General features: G+C 31.3%; 1 protein-coding gene and 1 long non-coding RNA gene across 4 annotated transcripts in view; both read left to right on the top strand.

Annotated features, from left to right (window-relative positions):
* LOC127710861 (lithostathine-1-alpha-like) overlaps positions 1-21,078 on the top strand; it is a 420,068-nt gene that overhangs the window by 38,280 nt on the left and 360,710 nt on the right. For 2 of the 3 annotated variants that reach the window (XM_052216823.1, XM_052216822.1), the window contains exons 4-5: positions 22-78; positions 2,996-3,081. The exons of the other annotated variant lie outside the window; for it this stretch is intronic. In XM_052216823.1, the coding sequence (XP_052072783.1) occupies positions 22-78; positions 2,996-3,081 (143 nt within the window). The remainder of the gene's footprint in view (positions 1-21; positions 79-2,995; positions 3,082-21,078) is intronic. 3 annotated transcript variants of the gene reach the window in all.
* Positions 4,102-19,799, top strand: LOC127710867 (uncharacterized). Its single transcript, XR_007986369.1, has 3 exons — positions 4,102-4,397; positions 4,824-4,976; positions 19,533-19,799. It is a non-coding gene; the product is annotated as an uncharacterized LOC127710867 (long non-coding RNA).

Here is a 21,078-nt window from a genome sequence, read left to right as displayed (position 1 = left end):
TGTATAATATTTAATTGATAGATTCTGGCAATAATCCACCACCCACATCAGCACCAATAACAAAACAAGAACGAGGAGGTGAGTTTAATGTTTTTTTCACTATTTTTCTTCATTGAAAGTAAAATGTCTTCTGCAAACACTAGTTTTGTTGATGTTAACACCATACATTGTTGTATTTTCCTAACAAGGTGTTTTATGCAAATTTAATTTCGAAAAAAATGATACCTAAATCTTTACAACTCTCTTTATTTTTTAAATTGTGTTTTCAGTACACTTTTACATTCATTGTTGATGCATCTTAATCAAAATGTAAAATTATTTTTTCATAATCATTACGTTACATGAAACATTACTAGGACTCGAACATTTGATATAGCCTGTAAATAGTGATAAACTAACTCGAACATTTGATATAGCCTGTAAATAGTGATAAACTAACTCGAACATTTGATATAGCCTGTAAATAGTGATAAACTAACTCGAACATTTGATATAGCCTGTAAATAGTGATAAACTAACTCGAACATTTGATATAGCCTGTAAATAGTGATAAACTAACTCGAACATTTGATATAGCCTGTAAATAGTGATAAACTAACAAGAATCAACTTTAGAGTTGGGGCCAGAAAAAAGAATGTTTATTTGCCCTAATCCTACCTACCCTGAAAATATCTGCATACTCAAAATATTTTATTGTCCTGATGTGAAAAAGTTTTGTTGTCCCTCGCGTAACGCTTTGCGGGGTACATGGAAATACCAGGCGTCCGTCCGTCTGATCTTGTTAACGCTCTCACTGTGACACAGGTACATTCTTGCCAGATTTTTATAAAACTTATACTATAGGTTAATATCAGCAATATTTTGGACAAGTTCTATAATTGTGGCCGATCGACTTTTTTTAAAAGAGTTATGCCCCTTGGAAATATTAAATTTATGGAAAATGGCATCTTTAGCGCTCTCACGGGTACAATTTTTTATAAAACTTATAGTATACTATAAGTAATGCCCCTGAAGGTCTGTTTGAAATATTAAGTATACAATAAAAAAAACTTTTTTGTCCCCCGCGCACGCTTTATATTTATAAATTGTTTTAAAGAACAACAAAAAAAGTGTTTTTTTTTTTTAGTTATTACACCTGGATAGATAAAATATGTGCAAAGCGTGGGACATTGGAACTCTGTTCTTTTATTTTTAATCAGATAGGCATGAAGACTAAAAAAAACATCTGACACTCCAATTTCTCTTTTCTGAAAAAAAAAGAAAATGCCTACCTACCTACCCACTGTCTCTACTTTTGGGTAGCCTAAGGGTTTGAGCAAACCAAAATATTTTTAAGTGTGGTCTGATTAATAACATTTCAAGAGAACCAGTTACCTGGAAAGACCAAATAAACCATTGTGGTTTTGAATGAAAATATTCGTTTAAATATATGCTGTCAGTAAAATATTTTAATACATAGGTCAATGGAAATGATTTTTGTGACGTTCCCTGTACGTGCAGACTCAGTAATAATAACATCACCACGTGTATTATACAAGTATAGCCTTTTGAATTGTATGAGGTCGATACAAGGATATATTGACCTGAAAGAGGTATATTGACTGAGGACGAAGTATATATACTTCTGTGGGTCGATATATCCTGTATTGACCTCATACAAAGGCTGCAATTGTTAAATTATTAATTTCAAACCATATTTGTATCAAAATCGTCAGTGCATTATATTCTCTTTTTTTCGATCATTTAATTTTGTTGGAATTTTATAGATATCATATTGTCTCTTTGACAATAACAACATATTAGTTGTTATTTCAATTATTTTTTTTTTAATTTTGTGTACATCTTATGTATTTGAAGATTATTTTTTTTTAATAATTGATCATAAATATACACTTTTTTAAAAAGATAGCATTTCTTGTTTACATTGAAAATGACGTCATATATAAAGTTCCTAACAATTATAATAGGACCAATATCAGATACGTTTCCGTAATTTAGTGACTTTTTTATCAGAAATAATGCTGGAATTTAAAAAAAAAAATGTTTATATATATATAAATATGCTGTTTAATAACGGGATATCATAAGTATTCTAAAGGTTTGCTGAATTCGTCCCCTTTCAAAGGTAACACCTGAGGTATATTGTAACAGCCATTACTATATACATCTCTGAGTTTGCGCTAAGTATAGATATATCGAGATCTCATTTTATCACGGTGTTGTTTACAAAGCGAAAGAAGCACGTCATATTAGAATTAAAAATAATATACAGTTTAGCAATGACGTCACACCCTTGCACCCCATGTTTAATTGGAACATGAAGCGAAAAAAGAGTATATCCTTTGTTTTTCTATTATTATTAGAATGAGTTACTGACTTAGCCGTGTAGACTCATGGGAGTATGGTTTACAATATTGGCCTTCTTTTACTTTAGGGGACTTTACAAATTGTAAAAAAAAAAATGAGGGAACTCATGAAAAATAAGTTTTTTTCTAGTATAATTGCTGTATAAATAGGTTTTAAGGGACTAGTATGTATATAATACAGTTTATAGTATTTTTTTCTTTAAATGTGTCTAAAGGTTGTGGGTCCCTTAAAGTAAAAGAGGGCATTATAGCACTACTTTACTTTAGGGGACCCATATATATTTTATACAGTTTTATAGTATTTGTTTTCTTTTTAAATCTGTCTAAAGATTAAGGGTCCCCTAAAGTAAAAAGAAGGCATTATAGCACTACTTTACTTTAGGGTACCCATATATATATCATACAGTTTTATAGTAATTGGTTCTTTTTAAATATGTCTATAGGTTATAATATGTTACCGAACAATTTATTAAACGTATTTTCATAATTTTTTTTAATAAAAAAAGATGAAAAATATTCTATTATGGACACAGTCCCCTAAAGTCAAATATAGGAATGTGGAGTCCCCTAAAGTAAAAGAAGGCCACAATCTGTACGTTTCCAATTTTGTTTTATTTTTTTTATTTCAGCATGCAAAGAAGGCTGGAGGAGTATGTTCGGTTTCTGTTTCTACGTCTCTGATTTTGCTGATGTAAAATCCCAAAGTGAAGCTAGTGTAAGTATGTTTGTGCTTTTTATGTGTGAATGAAAGAATTGTGAAAAGTTTTATTTTCAGTTCAATTTGATCCGATACATTAAAATTATTATCAAAAATGAAATCAGATTCAGAAGATGTTCTCTCAAGAAAGTCATTTACCCATCTGACAGTGTCACTACTTTCTTAACTAAGAAAGTTATTACCCAGCTTACACAAAATATTTTCGTGATATTATTTACTGGTTATATATACATGATATATGTTTATCAGAAATATTTTCAAAAAAAATATTCTAAAGACATTTTGTTTACATCAGAAATTAGGTGTGAATGATATTTTACCAATAACATTTCATCCCAATGTTTGTTTGCTAATATAAAAACATTTTTTGTTAATATTTTTTTATAATAAATAAATGATAATTTTTTACTGATGTTTTTTAAACGTTTAATAGACAGTTTTATAAATGAGAACAGTTATATTATGTATATGTCGAGGAGATATTTCTTTACAATAATTTCAAACAATATCTGATGGACATTTTTATATTATAATTATAATATATATTTGTAAGATGTGTAAAAGAAATGTTTATAAAACATTTTTGATTAATATCTGCGTAAAGCATAGGTTTGATGTATAATAAAATATCTTTTTGATGTAACAAATTACATCTAAATAATTTTCTTGTCCTAATTAAAATAATAAGCTGGTAATATCTAATGAATATTTTACTAACGTCATAACAATATATTTTTCGATTTTATTTAGAAAATATTAGTTGAAGGCTATTTTATAAACATTTTAACATAATATGTCTTATAGATATTTGTAAGATGTATGACAGAAGTGTTTATCCATGTTATCAAATGTTTGTTAGTAATATTTGAGTGAAGCAAGTGTTTGATATGAAAAAGAAATATTTTTTAGATATCACATATTAACATGAATGTCTCCTCATTTTTATAGAAAAGCTTTAATAATTCCAAAGAGGTTATATGAGATAATCTCCTTGAAAATTTTAACCTTTGATGAAAATTTCAATCATGTATTATTATAACTTTTTTCGTTCAACTTTAATTTATGAAACATAATAAGCAATTATAAACAGAGTGATATTTGATACATCCATTCTGTTAATCAAGCACATTCTGATAAGGTTAACCAGATGTTGGACACATTTCAAATTTAGTTGCTATGGTAATTAAGTTTATAGTTCTGAAATGGGATGGTCACTTTTGAGGTTATTTCCTGTCGTCTATTTGTAACTTCCGAAAGCAGTGATAACAAAGAAAACCAAAAGAGAAAATCACAGTTCAAAGAGAAAGAAACATGTAAGTTGTAATTTAAAAAAATTCGTAATTGACATACCATGTATACGCACTCGACTGAATCTTGTTTCTTGTCCTCTGCAAATCTTTAGCAAAATAAAATCTGTATTTGAATAGTTTGTACACTCATGTTGTAGGAGTAAATATCACAAAAAGCTGAAGACGCTACTTCTTTAAATTATATGTATGCCGTTTTATAATTAAACATTACGAAATCATGAAAAAGTAAACTGCATCAAAAGTTATATTTAAAACAAAATGAAACGGCATGTATATGTGAAAAGGGGGGGGGATGTGAAAAATATATCCCACTTTAGGATATTTCTAAACGGAAAAGTCTATACAAATTGCAGACAGATTCGTGTATGAATTACTTGAAGTAGATTTTCTTTTGAATATATAATTTTACATTCTCATATGAATTTATAGGTCAGGTATTGGAGTACTACAGAAGACAAATTTAATCAGAGTGCAAAAGGAATAGTAGTTAACATTGAAAATATTCTGGCTACAAAATGCGTGGAAATGAAGATGGGACAAAATGCATTCTACCATTTGATAGCCCAGAATGAATTACTTTAAGTAAGTAACATAATAGCCATCCTTTATGCTACATCGGATTTGAAATTCGCAGATATATATGCATAAAATGTTTAATATTACCGTTAAAGTTTCACTTTAATTTAGATTTGACTTTGTATTTTTTCACTTGAATTATTTATTAAGTTAGAACGTTTTTTGACATAGTTCTGTTTCCTGAATCCATATCATAATCAAAATAACGGCATACCTATAATCTAATTATTATAATACAATTTTTGTCATAATGTTTGAAAAAAAATCAGTTTGACTTAGTATCGGCTTTAAAGGTCCGTGTATATATGCGTCCATTCGTTTTCCATTTTGAAATATCAAAAACAAAAAACAAAATACGAGAGTGTTTTCATTTTTCGTTTTTGATTCCTCAAAAACCAAAACGGAAAACGAAAGTGTTTTTATTTTTCGTTTTTTATTTCTTTAAAACCAAAACGGAAAACGAAAGTGTTTTCATTTTTTGTTTTTGATTTCTCTAAAACCAAAATGAAAATCAAAAGTGTTTCCGTTTCTCGTTTTTGATTTCACTAAACAAGAATTTTGTATTCAATTCTAATTATTTCTCTTTTTATAATGTACAATGTTTTCCTTTCTTGTTTCACAGTCATTGATAGTAAATAATGCCAATGTAAACACCCCGGTGTTCTTTCAACATAATGTAGACAAAATAGACCGCCTGACTTATGAATTGAACTAGGTGATAAATGAATCAAAGCCTTTCAAATTACCTTGTTTATATCTTTAATAAAAAATAAATTATTATATTTAAATATTAAACGAATCATAAATTTAAATTGTACAATATAATATTATATATAGATGGTACAAATAAATAGATTGATTACAACATCACATTAACAAGGGAGGTTACTACTTTTAAAAACTTATAAGAAAACTACCCCGGTCGTTAAAGTATACATGCACAGTCACTGTAGTTATCAGATCTTTAATCGAAGATAATGTCGACGGATGCAAAAGACTTTATCAATCTGAACAATAAGGGTGCGTAATCTTTACTTTTAAATTTAGAAAGGTTGATCTCAGATGATTAGAATTCATGACCAAGGTCCATTATAGTCCAGTGGCGGATCCAGAGGGGGGCGTAGAGGGCGTACGCCCCACCCCTTTTGCTTGCACTTTTTTTTTTTTTTTTTTTGTAAAATGATTAATCAGACTAGACTTCGTGAACGTTGCCATTTCCCGCGTATTTAATTTTTATCGGCAACAATTCTTTACTTATAAAGATATGTTTCGCTCGTATTTACTGTAATATATTATTGAGTATGTCAAAATCATGTGATTCGCTACGGTGGAGTTGACCAGTGCGTCGAAAAAACGTCACTCAGTCATTTTGAAATTCAAATTACAGTAACACATTGCTTAGGCTGAGGATGACAAGCATGACATCTTCAAAGAGACAAAGGATTGAGCAAGAACGTATTTATTGACTTCTATTTCACAACTCCACCAAACAGAAAGTAATACTCTATTCCACTCTAATGAAAAAAAGTTCCACAGCAATATTATTTACCTACGAAAACATGTTTAACCCCACACGCCCCAGCCTATTAATAACATAGCTGAATAATGATCCCCAGTCAATAAGCTCTAGATAGATTTAAAGTCTAAGGTACGGACCATTTGATTTGAGGGGGCAGTCTGAGATATTTGAGAGAAAACATTCTGACCCTGATTTTTGCCTTAAACAAAAATTCTAGCCGTATCTGGATTGAAAACAATAATCTTGTCCACTTTTTTGCTATTAGAAACAAAAATTTCCAACAGAATTATTTAGCATTAAATGAACATGATGAATAAATAAACGGGCGTAATTTATTTGGGGCCGGGGGTTTGCATGTAAATCCCATATCTGACCGGAGCGTCTGTTTCGTCGAACTGATAAAATGAATACTTTTTTCAAGGCCCGACTGCAACCTGACTCGGGAGAATACGGCATCAAAAATGTCCAACCCTTACACTTTAACTATAAAATATACATGCCCCACGTCAGGAACCGTTAAAAAAGTGCATTTTACACATATTTTATGTTTTTTAGCCAAAAAAAGGTCAAAAAAAATTTTCGCCTCGCTCCGATCGCCAAACTTTTCATTGGAGGATCTAAGGGGCATCGAACGATATCCACGGAACTTTTCATGCTCCTCAAAATTAGTCTAATAATAAGTTAAATAACCGTCTAGGACTACCAATTTATATTTTGCTACAGAAAACAATCATCAGAAATGGTAGAAAAGTATATTTAACAGTTTATATAAACTCTTAAAACCATAAATTTAATATAACCAACCCGTTAACTAAACCAAAACAAACAACATGGCCGACAACAACTCATATGCCGGCGCTGTTTCAAAACCAGCAAATCAAAATCATGATAATCAAAATGAACATCTTGAAGAACTGTCGTCAGTAAAGCCCGTATTTATCCTTGAGACAGATTTATTCGGCAATTCAATACTTCAACAAAAAGACTTCTTAACACACGAAGAAGTATTCAAAAGTATCGGCACAGAGATACCAAGATACCAAATGAAGGGACTACAAAGAGTCAAGGGAATGTGGCACATTTACCTTGCACAAGAAGAAGCAAGAGACCACCTCCTCATATCTGGCGTATCTATACGTAATAAACTTTTAACAATCTATAATAAAAACCCAAGAATAACTGTAAATGACCAGCCAGAATATCTCAGAGTACGTGTCTCCAATATTCCATTATCAGCTGATGACGGTCAGATTTTCGGGTTCTTCCAGTCTATTGGCGTAGTTATAACAAGCTATTTCAGAGAGAGACTGAGAATAGATGGTTTTCTCACTGACTGCCAATCTGGAGACAGAATCTTCTATGTACAACCATTGGAAGGCACTTTGCCCAGATTCACAAAAATTGGAAAGTACAATGCCAAAATTTATTATAAAGGACAAATCTACATAAATCCTTACATAACTTGTCAGAAATGTCTGAAAAAGGGACACAAACAAGAAAAGTGCCAAAACAATTGGGTCTGTAACCAATGTGGAAAAGAAGGGCATAAAGCAAAAGAATGCCAAACTCCAACTCCAACTACAAAAGCATCAGACACTAAAGGGAATAACAATGATGATCAATCTGATTCAAGTGAAAGTGAAAGTGGGAATGAGACTGACATTGGTGATGATGTTGATCACAGTGAAATCCCACCTTCACAGTCCATATTGCAACCTACAGATGCAATAACAGAAACATCAACAGAAATCAGTGAAGTCACAAATAAAGAAACTGAGTCTGAACTACAGAAAAAGAAACAAAAGAAACAAAACAAAAAAGATAAAACAAAAAACAAGGCAAAATCAGAAGCAAAAGGTCCAATTGACAAATTTATTGTGAATTCTGAAATCAACACACCACTACAAAAACATGGAAAAAGAACAGCAACAACCCCAACCGATGAATACCACAATAGAGAAACTGACTCCAGCAAAGCTTCAAAGACATAGGTCTAAGAACAGTTACCATATATCATTTTCTTTCACATTTTCTACTGATCTCTAAATGATCAAAATGATATATACTTGTATAAACATCTGTAAATATTCCTATTTTATCTATAGCTATGAAAAACATAATAAAAAATATGTGGCAGTGTATGATACAATACCCTTAGATTGTATATACTCTGCACAATATCATTACAACAAATAACTTGTATATATAGATGTTTGTCAATATAGAATATATAGACCATGAATGAGATAATAAACTTTTCACATGAAATAACTAGTATAGTTATACATGAATATGTAATTATTTTGTTTTAATGTATAGAAAAATGTATATGTGCGTTTACGTCGTATAGCCCTATAAATATATTTACAATGTACTACAAAACACTTCTATAGCTATTTATATAGAATATGCAAATTAATCACATCGCTATCTCCACTCACCTGTGTAAAAAATGTAAACAAATCGTTTTGATCTATTTATACCTTTTTATCTATATAGATAATTATCAATATTTTATAGTAGCTGCGAAAATTTCAATATATAATCAAACAATATTTATTCATGGTACTAATGATTTCCTTGAATTGATAAATCTCCGTATTAGTAAAGACAACCCAAGTAAACCGAACAATCGTGTCTGTATATATATCATATACATGCGAAAGCATTTGAAAATAATCTTTCAGTTTATATGGAATTCTAATCTCGCTGTTATACTTTTTGAAAACCTTTTTAAAAGTATACAAATATTTATTTATAAACAAAGTACTTACCCATTTAGAAACATTTGTTATACATCCAACACAATTATATATTTCAATGTAAGGTATACCGGTTAATATAGTGTCGATGCTCGTGGAAATCAATTGTTATACATGTGAAGGTCGATATATTTTACCAGTCAATGATTCTAAATATAGAAACAGGTGAAAACCTATCAAAGTCGGTCAATATGGAATTAAATGTATGTGCGTACATGTATATTATATTGCAACTCACAGGGTGAAGGTTAACTCTGTCATTGATGATATATGTGTGTCATTTATTTTGTCTCTAATTTCTATAGTTGTAAATACCTGTATGTTTTATTTTTGTTTATTTATTTATCATCGAATACTTTTAAAAAACAATCAAGATGTCACTTAATCTATTACACATATGTTCTTTAAATTGTCAGGGGTTGAGAAAACATGAAAAAAGAATTAGACTAAAAGAATGGATGAGACAACAGAAATGCAATATTATATTTTTACAAGAAACTTATTTTTCGGATAATTCTATAGACAAAGAATTCACGGGAGAATTATATCATAGTTTTGGAAGTACACAAGCAAAGGGTGTTTCGATTTACATTAACAAAATAATTAAACATGAAATTATTGACAAATATGTAGATCAAGAGGGAAGAATTGTTTTAATCAACATAGAAATTGATAAAAATATATTTACTTTTGTTAACCTTTACGCCCCAAACACATGTAAAGATAGAAATATATTCTTTAAAAAAGCTTTAAGTGTCATTGAAAAATATAGCCTTGGTATACTTATTATAGGAGGTGATATGAATGAAACGCTTAATATAAAGGATAGAAAAAGTAATAGAAAAGATAAACAAAAAATAAGACAAATGCGTTGAAAAGTTTAATAAAAAAACTAAAAGTTATAGACATCTGGAGAGTAATAAATCCAAATAAAACACAATATACCTGGAGAAGAAAAAATAATGAAGTAGCTAGTAGAATTGATTATTTTCTTGTTAGTCAAGACGTGAGACCTAGAGTACTCCACACTGATATAAGACCCGCTACAATTCAATATACAGACCATCTAGCAATTTCACTTAAGATAAATCATTGTCAGGGGGAGAAAGGAAAGGGTTATTTCAAATTAAACAATAGTATTCTTAAAGACGAATCATACAAAATGAAAATAAACACTTTAATAGATAAATATGAAAAATTAAGAGACCGAAAAGGTTTAGCAATCGTGTGGGATCTGTTTAAAATAGAGGTTAAGGAGACGACTATTGAACATTGTAAAATTAAAGCTAAAAATAAAAGAGATGAAATTAAAGAATTAGAACAAGAACTTAAACTTTTGAATGAAATTCAGGATAATGTCCTTGATGAAAAGAAAAAATAATAACATAATAGATTCAATAAAGAAAACAGAAGAAATGTTACAAACTCTATATTCTGATAAAATAAAAGGGGCACAAATAAGATCAAGAGTTAAATGGGTAGAAGAAGGCGAAAAAAATACAAAATATTTTTTGGGATTAGTGAAATCGAGACAGACAAGAAAAAATATTACTGCGATTAGGGACAGTGAAGGGGAAATAACTGAGGATCAAGGTAAAATATTAGAAACGGGGAGGAATTATTATGTAAATTTATATACGTCAACTAAACCAGATTTGGGAGAAATTGAGAATTATATTGAAAATACAAAAATAAACAGCAAACTAACTACACACGAAAGTAATGAAATTGAAGGAAAGCTGACAATAGAGGAATGTACAAATTCTGTTTTTAAAATGAAACTTAACAAAACACCGGGTATTGATGGTCTTCCAATAGAATTTTATAGATCTTTCTGGTCCAACTTGCAATATTTTGCTGTAGATGTCTTTAACCATTGTTATGAGAAAAAAGAATTGACAAATTCACAGAAACTAGGATTAATTACCCTTATTTACAAGAAAAATGACCCGTTAAATTTAGACAATTATAGACCAATTACTTTATTAAATGTAGATACCAAAATTATAGCATATTCTATTGCACAAAGACTTAAACCAGTATTGCATAAAATCATTCACAGTGATCAAAACGGGTATGTAAAAAACAGATATATTGGGTTTAATATTAGACAAATCCAAGATATTATAGACTATTCAGAAAAATTCAACGTAGACGGGGCTATTCTTTTTTTAGATTTTTCAAAGGCATTTGACTCGTTAGAATGGGAATTTATGTATTGTTCATTAAAGAAATTTGGCTTTCAGAAATCTTTATTGAAGTGGATAAATACTTTATATACAGATATAAAGGGTTGTATATTAAATAATGAGTGGATTTCAAGACCCTTCAGCATTGAGCGCGGGATCCGTCAAGGGTGTCCCGCGAGTTCTATAATTTTCGTTATTGCTGTTGAAATTTAGCCTGTAGATTAAGACAAGATAAAAAATTTAAAGGTTTTCAAATCAAACTAGATAATAAAAACCCATACTCTAAAGTTAAGCCAGCTTGCAGATGACACCACTTTATTTTTAAATTCAAAACAAGAAGTTTCATTAACTTTGAACATTATCGAAATTTTCGGATCACTTTCAGGCCTAAAGCTTAATCGAAATAAAACAGAGGGGATATGGCTCGGAAATTTAAAATCTTGTAAAGATAAAGTTGAAAAAATTAAGTGGACACAAGGACCGATAAAAGTATTAGGAATATATTTTGGACTTAATAAAAATGAGTGTAAAAAATTAAACTTGCAAAGACAATACGAAAAATCGGAAAAAATAATTAAAGATTGGATTAAAGAAAATTAACTATGTTAGGTAAAATAACTCTTGTTAAATCACTAATCCTACCAAATATAACCTATGTTGCATCAGTAACAGATATTGACAAAGAATATCTCGCAAAATTAAAAAAAATAATATATAGTTTTATATGGAATAATAAACCAGAAAAAATTAAAAGAGCTATAATAAGTAAAAATTATCTTGCCGGCGGACTTAAAATGATAGACATAGATAAATATATAGAATCCATAAATATTAATTGGGTAAAAAGACTCATTGATAATGAAGACTCATCACCCAATTGGAAAGTCTTACCAAAATTTTACTTAGACAAGTTTGGACAAGAATTCCTTATATTTAAAATGGACTTTAACAATATTAATCTAATCAATAAACTAAAAGAAATTGTTCCAGAATTTTACTTAAAAATAATTATATCATGGATAAACTCAAAATCTGAAAAAGAATCAAATCGACTAACATATAAGCATATCAGACAGCAACTAATATGGGGCAATAAGCATATCAAATTAAATGGTAAATGTCTTATTTTCAAAAATTGGATAAACAGCAAAATTTTATTTGTAAATGACATAATTGATGATAAAGGAAAAATTAATCAAAATAAGATTTTGGATAAACTATCTTGCCATGCTAATTGGTTTTCGGAATATTCTAAATTGATGAAAGCAATACCAAAACAGTGGTTACAAGAGCTCATAAAAGAAGAGTCAATCAAAACAAAAGTTGCTACCGACTCCGAATTTAAATTCAAAGATAGAGAAGGAAAAATGGTACCAATAAAAATATTTTCCTCGAAAGATATCTACATCTCGCTTTTAAATAGATATTATGAGAAAGCAATAGGATTTCAAAAATGGGACAGAATTCTAAATTTAGATAACAATACAAGGAAAAGAGAACAAATGTTGTACTTTATCTTTAACTATATCCAAGATAATAAATTGAGAATGTTAAGATGGAAATTTCTACATTACATTTTATCAACCAAACAATTACTTTTCTCTTGGAAAATAACTAAAACTCCTCTATGTAATATATGTAATGTCATTGAAGATTATGATCATTACTTTCTGACATGCAAATATCTATAAAAAAAAATTATATTTATACCAATAAAAACAATATTCAAAGATCTATTTACAGTGTTCAATTGGTAACCTTTTAAAATAAGTTTATTCAAAGGATTGATAAGTTTACCCTGATCGTTTTTAATTTACATGCATACAATTTCTATTTATACTATTATTGATAAATACAATATTGCAGAAGTAGTGGAAATAGATCTACAAGTGAGGGAAATTGTTTGTGACTTCAAGGAACTTTATTTGGATATGCCTGTTATGGTCTAATTGAGATTTACAAGACCTTCATTCAATTTCAGCACATTTTGTGAATGTATGTCCCATTTATAGGCATAATGTTTTTCGGTCTGTGCGTCCGTTTGTTCTTCCGTTCATCCGTCTGTTCCACTTCAGGTTAATGTTTTTGGTTAAGTAGTTTTTGATGAAGTTGAAGTCCAATCAACTTGAAACTCAGTACACATGTTCCATATGATATGATCTTTCTAATTTTAATGCCAAATTAGAGTTTTGACCGCAATTTACGGTCCACTGGACATAGAAAATGATAGTGCGAGTGGGGCATTCGTGTACTATGGACACATTCTTGTTCAAATCCTTTATTAAAGAAGTTAGTAAATTTACTTAAGATAAAAATACTAAATTAGACGAACCAATCTAATTGAAAGATATATCTCTGATTTCGTTATACTTATATAACTTTTTTGTATGAATTTTAATAAGATTACTGGACAAACGCGTTCAATCTTCGGACTTAATTCTTATTATAACAATTTTACCGAGCGGAGCGAGGCGAAAAAAAATAACGTCTTTCAAGTCAAATTTTATATGTATGCTATACACACAAATTTATTGTTTAAACTTGGTAATCAATTAATCTAAAATACAGTCCTAGATAATCAAATAATCATGATATATTTGGTCTAGTAAGTAAATAATCACTAAAAAAACCGGCCAAGCAATCACATAATCAAAAACCCCATGAGGAATCATTAGAGATGACATATTTTTGTATTAATATTGATTCACTTATATGGTCTTTGCATCGGAAATAAACTAATTAATTCTAAAACCAGTTGTTGGCATAATACGGGTCATTTTCTTCACATTGACATAATTTACTAAACGTTTATTGAAACCTGTAATGTGAAGACGTGAATGAAAATGCGGAGTTTGTGAGACCAGGTTTAAGCAAGCAGCCACTCGCTAGCAGCCACTTCGCTAGCAGCCAGTTTTCAGATGTTTATATAAACCCAAATATTGCATAAGATTCAAACGTACTTCCAATGTTTTTATAATATATAACCACTTTATTATCAGTTTTTAACACTTACCATGCTGAATTGTTTTCAGAAAAAGTCTAATTTTCGTTTATTTGCAAAAATATGCAAATTATATGCAAATGAGCTTTACCCTGCTGCTGAAGCATATTGATTTCTTTAAATCTAAGGTAGGGGATCACGGGGCGGGGTGGTTGGGGTGAGGAGATGGGGGTGGGTGGCCGGGAATTTGCCCCAAAGTTGGTCATCAGGTGCAAAAAGCGTCATTTTTGACGATTTTTCGTCCTATTACTTGACCCCAAAGACCGAGGGATGCTGATATAGGTATCCATCTGTAGTCTGCATGTACAGTGGACTCCAGTAAACACATTAACCCCAACAGTTCTTAGGTTGGAGTGAAACTGATCTGGGAACACCAGTCTAAAGAAGGTCAATTGGACAAAAAATACGGAATTTCACGATTTCTTCCGATTTTGGACTTCAACTGGACCTGAAACCGGAAGTAGTCGTTTCCTCTGCGTATTTCAAAAATAATTATGATCAGTAGATATATGTCTGCGGGTTTACACTATTTTTGAAAGTTTTAGGCCTATGAACTTCCTGTGTAAGACACAGAAGGGAAGCCCACCCCTCCAGAAAAACCAGTTTTATCCAATTTCAATTTTCCAAGTTCGTATTTGAGCTCAAAATGCTACTTAAACATGAGAAACATGACAATAGATAGCCTCAGGTTGAGGGAACATGCATCCATTTCGAAATAAGTATCATAAAGTTGACCTCTAAAAGTATGGAGAGCCATTAGAGCCAAATAACGGTGGTCTGGGTCATCCCGTCATATGACGGGCTCAGCATGGTAAGGGTTTAAACAACAAAAATTAAAATCAACTTGAAAGTGTTTTTGAGCAAATCTGTATATCTGGAGGCCTTGATAACCCATTCCGACCTAAAATGAGACGAAAAAACATACAAATTGAGGCTAAAACTGGAAAAAAATCGATTTCTACCACCAATGGCCTTAACACTTACCATGCTGAATTGTTTTCAGAAAAAGTCTAATTTTCGTTTATTTGCAAAAATATGCAAATTATATGCAAATGAGCTTTACCCTGCTGCTGAAGCATATTGATTTCTTTAAATCTAAGGTAGGGGATCACGGGGCGGGGTGGTTGGGGTGAGGAGGTGGGGGTGGGTGGGCGGGAATTTGCCCCAAAGTTGGTCATCAGGTGCAAAAAGCGTCATTTTTGACGATTTTTCGTCCTATTACTTGACCCCAAAGACCGAGGGATGCTGATATAGGTATCCATCTGTAGTCTGCATGTACAGTGGACCCCAGTAAACACATTAACCCCAACAGTTCTTAGGTTGGAGTGAAACTGATCTGGGAACACCAGTCTAAAGAAGGTCAATTGGACAAAAAATACGGAATTTCACGATTTCTTCCGATTTTGGACTTCAACTGGACCTGAAACCGGAAGTAGTCATTTCCTCTGCGTATTTCAAAAATAATTATGATCAGTAGATATATGTCTGCGGGTTTACACTATTTTTGAAAGTTTTAGGCCTATGAACTTCCTGTGTAAGACACAGAAGGGAAGCCCACCCCTCCAGAAAAACCAGTTTTATCCAATTTCAATTTTCCAAGTTCGTATTTGAGCTCAAAATGCTACTTAAACATGAGAAACATGACAATAGATAGCCTCAGGTTGAGGGAACATGCATCCATTTCGAAATAAGTATCATAAAGTTGACCTCTAAAAGTATGGAGAGCCATTAGAGCCAAATAACGGTGGTCTGGGTCATCCCGTCATATGACGGGCTCAGCATGGTAAGGGTTAATTAATAAACAACAAAAATTAAAATCAACTTGAAAGTGTTTTTGAGCAAATCTGTATATCTGGAGGCCTTGATAACCCATTCCGACCTAAAATGAGACGAAAAAACATACAAATTGAGGCTAAAACTGGAAAAAAATCGATTTCTACCACCAATGGCCTTAACACTTACCATGCTGAATTGTTTTCAGAAAAAGTCTAATTTTCGTTTATTTGCAAAAATATGCAAATTATATGCAAATGAGCTTTACCCTGCTGCTGAAGCATATTGATTTCTTTAAATCTAAGGTAGGGGATCACGGGGCGGGGTGGTTGGGGTGAGGAGGTGGGGGTGGGTGGGCGGGAATTTGCCCCAAAGTTGGTCATCAGGTGCAAAAAGCGTCATTTTTGACGATTTTTCGTCCTATTACTTGACCCCAAAGACCGAGGGATGCTGATATAGGTATCCATCTGTAGTCTGCATGTACAGTGGACCCCAGTAAACACATTAACCCCAACAGTTCTTAGGTTGGAGTGAAACTGATCTGGGAACACCAGTCTAAAGAAGGTCAATTGGACAAAAAATACGGAATTTCACGATTTCTTCCGATTTTGGACTTCAACTGGACCTGAAACCGGAAGTAGTCGTTTCCTCTGCGTATTTCAAAAATAATTATGATCAGTAGATATATGTCTGCGGGTTTACACTATTTTTGAAAGTTTTAGGCCTATGAACTTCCTGTGTAAGACACAGAAGGGAAGCCCACCCCTCCAGAAAAACCAGTTTTATCCAATTTCAATTTTCCAAGTTCGTATTTGAACTCAAAATGCTACTTAAACATGAGAAACATGACAATAGATAGCCTCAGGTTGAGGGAACATGCATCCATTTCGAAATAAGTATCATAAAGTTGACCTCTAAAAGTATGGAGAGCCATTAGAGCCAAATAACGGTGGTCTGGGTCATCCCGTCATATGACGGGCTCAGCATGGTAAGGGTTAATATATAATTAAGCAGTCAAAGACACTATTCAATGAATTTCAAAATTTCATTTCTTGTTCATTAATTCTAAAAATGCAATAGAAATCGCTTTCAATACATCACACAGCATGCTGCAAGCTTTACATTTCAAATAGTCAACACTTTTGAGTGTATATAGAATCGTAAATAATTATGGAAATTATCTAAATGTTGGCAAAATTGCACTATTGTGTGAAATAGCTTTCCATATTCTCGGCATCCTGTCAAATAGTTCACAAAAAGTAACAATTGTTCTGCATTAGAAGAAAAAAAAGTTGCACTCGTGCTTTAACTTTTTTTTTTGCCACACAAAACTGTTTTGACAAAACATTCTACTTCTGAAACAGTTGATTTCGTTTACTTATGATTGGACGAAAGGTTTATTTTTGGTACTCAAAGTATGGTGGGCAAGGAAATTATTTATTAGCTTTAAAAAATAATCCTAGTGCATTTGCACCTAGTGCGGAAAAAAGTATTGTCATAGAATTTTTGTTTGTTAACTTTTCGGTAAGGGTTTGGTAGGGTATCTGACCTCAACTTTGGACCTACTTTAGAAAAAAAACTAAGCCGAAAAATACCCTGTGTTTTTTTCTACTGTAGACCTCAGCTACTAAGCTTCCCTTTGTCTTAGTGCGTACAAAAGTATTGCCTTAGAATTTTTTTTTTATTAAATTTTCGGTAAGGGTGGGGTTGGGTGTCCGCGGACCCCAACTTTGGAACTACTTAAAAAAAAACTAAGACGAATAACACCCTGGATTTTTTCCTCCAGTAGACCTCAGCTACCCAACTTCCCTTTGCACCTAGTATTGCCGTAGATTTTTTTTATTAACTTTTCGGTAATGGTGTGGTAGGGTAGGTAGCTGAGGTCCACTTGAGAAAAATCCAGATTGATGTTCGGCTTATTCTTTTTTTATAATGTAATAAGCTGGCAAATTATGAAAGCTCACGTCTTAATTGATAGGCATAGAAATAAAAAGAAAACGTATGAAAACCAATAACAATCTACCGGAGACAAAATAACGTTGGTTTAGGCAACTAGTATGATGGTTTGGATGCGTATTTCTTCATTTCTGTATTCTTTGATATTCTATTCCATTTTTCTCTATTCTTTATCATGTTTATTTCTTTATACTTTTTGCCAATTATTCTATTCTTTTTATATTTAAACACCTCATTATTCTATTTTTTTTTTTTATTTCTTGGTCCATTGTCTCTATTATTTATATTTTTTGCCCAATATTCTCTATTCCGTATACCCCCATCCACACCCAGGCTCTAGTTAAGATCACCATATAGCTTTCAAAAATAAGCAAAACTAATACCGAGTAGGCTCCGAATGGCAAAATGATTGAATGCTTATCCCGGTTTTAATTGTGAATCTGCGGAAATTTGTTTTTCAATCAATTGATCAAGCAAAACTCATTATCGTCCTGCATGTTCGTATAATGGACCTTGGTTATGAATTCTAATCATCTGAGATCAACCTTTCTAAATTTAAAAGTAAAGATCACGCACCCTTATTGTTCAGATTGATAAAGTCTTTTGCATCCGTCGACATTATCTTCGATTAAAGATCTGATAACCACAGTGACTGTGCATGTATACTTTAACGACCGGGGTAGTTTTCTTATAAGTTTTTAAAAGTAGTAACCTCCCTTGTTAATGTGATGTTGTAATCAATCTATTTATTTGTACCATCTATATATAATATTATATTGTACAATTTAAATTTATGATTCGTTTAATATTTAAATATAATAATTTATTTTTTATTAAAGATATAAACAAGGTAATTTGAAAGGCTTTGATTCATTTATCACCGTAGTTCAATTCATAAGTCAGGCGGTCTATTTTGTCTACATTATGTTGAAAGAACACCGGGGTGTTTACATTGGCATTATTTACTATCAGTGACTGTGAAACAAGAAAGGAAAACATTGTACATTATAAAACGAGAAATAATTAAAATTAAATACAAAATTCTTGTTTAGTGAAATCAAAAACGAAAAACGGAAACACTTTTGATTTTCATTTTGGTTTTAGAGAATTCAAAAACAAAAAATAAAAACACTTTCGTTTTCCGTTTTGGTTTTAGAGAAATCAAAAACGAAAAATGAAAACACTTTTGTTTTTCGTTTTGGTTTTTGAGAAATCAAAAACGAAAAAAGAAAACACTCTCGTTTTTTGTTTTTTGTTTTTGATATTTCAAAATGAAAAACGAATGGACGCAAATATACATGGACCTTTAAAGCTTAAATCTCAACTGAGTTTAAACATTTATGTATTTTTTTTCTTCTTCAGAAAGCAAACAAGAGAAGGAGGCTTGCAGTAGAAGATACAGATTCTGACTAATTAATAAAATGTTAAAATGCTATTCAGGAAAATTCAATATTCATTGACAGTCATAATTAAGTCCTGTCATATGAATAAGCTATTCTATCAATGCTTTTGTGTTGGCAGTATACACATGTCATGCTTTGACTGCTCTTAATTGTTTGAAAGAGTCTGAAAATATCAAACGAAAATTCAAATATCCACAAGTCGGAGAAAAACAATCGCATTGCAAAACAAAATAAAAATAAAAATAAACAGTCCACATTACACTACATATAATGACAGAACAAGCAACAGGTGCCCTGGAGGAGAGCTGATAAATATTAGTCTAAATATGCATGATATATTTGCAAGCTGAGAGTTGGCCTGAACATAAAACATTTTTTGAATATTTATATAATGTTTTTTACAAATCTATTACCAAGAGATTTTAAGAATATTGGGAAGACATCCATAAAACATTGTTGAAATATTTAATTTACATTTTCAAGAAATATTTCTACCTAAACTTGCCTCTGATATTTTAAAAAACATTTGGTAGACATCCATAAAACATATTATAGACATGAAAAGGATATTTTTGGAAAACGTTTGATATATGTTGTCTGGATATTTTCAATTGACACTGAATGATATCAAAATTATGTTATTTAAATATAAAATCAAAATATATAAAAATAATGTTCTTTAAACATTCAGAACAAATATTTCCAGAAAATATGCTATTCACGTGAGTACAACCATAAGTTTCACATCAAAAAAATATTTTTTAAATAATATTTTTGTGACATTTTGCAATATATTTTTAAAATATCAATAAAATGTACACATCTGACAATGTCACTACTTCCTACTAAGAAAGTCATTACTCATCTGACAGTGTCACTACTTTCTACTAAGAAAGTCATTTACCCATTTGACAGTGTCACTACTTCCTACTAAGAAAGTCATTACTCATCTGACAGTGTCACTACTTCCTACTAAGAAAGTCATTTACCCATCTGATAGTGTCCCAACTTCCTACTAAGAAAGTCATTTACCCATCTGACAGTGTCACTACTTCCTACTAAGAAAGTCATTTACCCATGGATCTTACAGTGTCGCTACTTCCTACTAAGAAAAGTCATTTACCCATCTGACAGTGTCACAACTTCCTACTAAGAAAGTCATTTACCCATCTGACAGTGTCACGACTTCCTACTAAGAAAGTCATTTACCCATCTGACAGTGTCACAACTTCCTACTAAGAAAGTCATTTACCCATCTGACAGCGTCACAACTTCCTACTAAAAAAGTCATTTACCCATCTGACAGTGTCACAACTTCCTACTAAGAAAATCATTTACCCATCTGACAGTGTCACTACTTCCTACTAAGATAGTCATGTACCCATCTAACAGTGTCACTATTTCCTACTAAGACAGTCATGTACCCACCTAACAGTGTCACTACTTCCTACTAAGAAAGTCATTTAGCCATCTGACAGTGTCACTACTTCCTACTAAGACAGTCA

Source organism: Mytilus californianus, unplaced genomic scaffold (assembly GCF_021869535.1).
Source record: "Mytilus californianus isolate M0D057914Y unplaced genomic scaffold, xbMytCali1.0.p SCAF_8, whole genome shotgun sequence".
In the NCBI taxonomy this organism is placed as follows: domain Eukaryota; kingdom Metazoa; phylum Mollusca; class Bivalvia; order Mytilida; family Mytilidae; genus Mytilus; species Mytilus californianus.
This window is presented reverse-complemented; position numbering and strand designations above follow the sequence as displayed.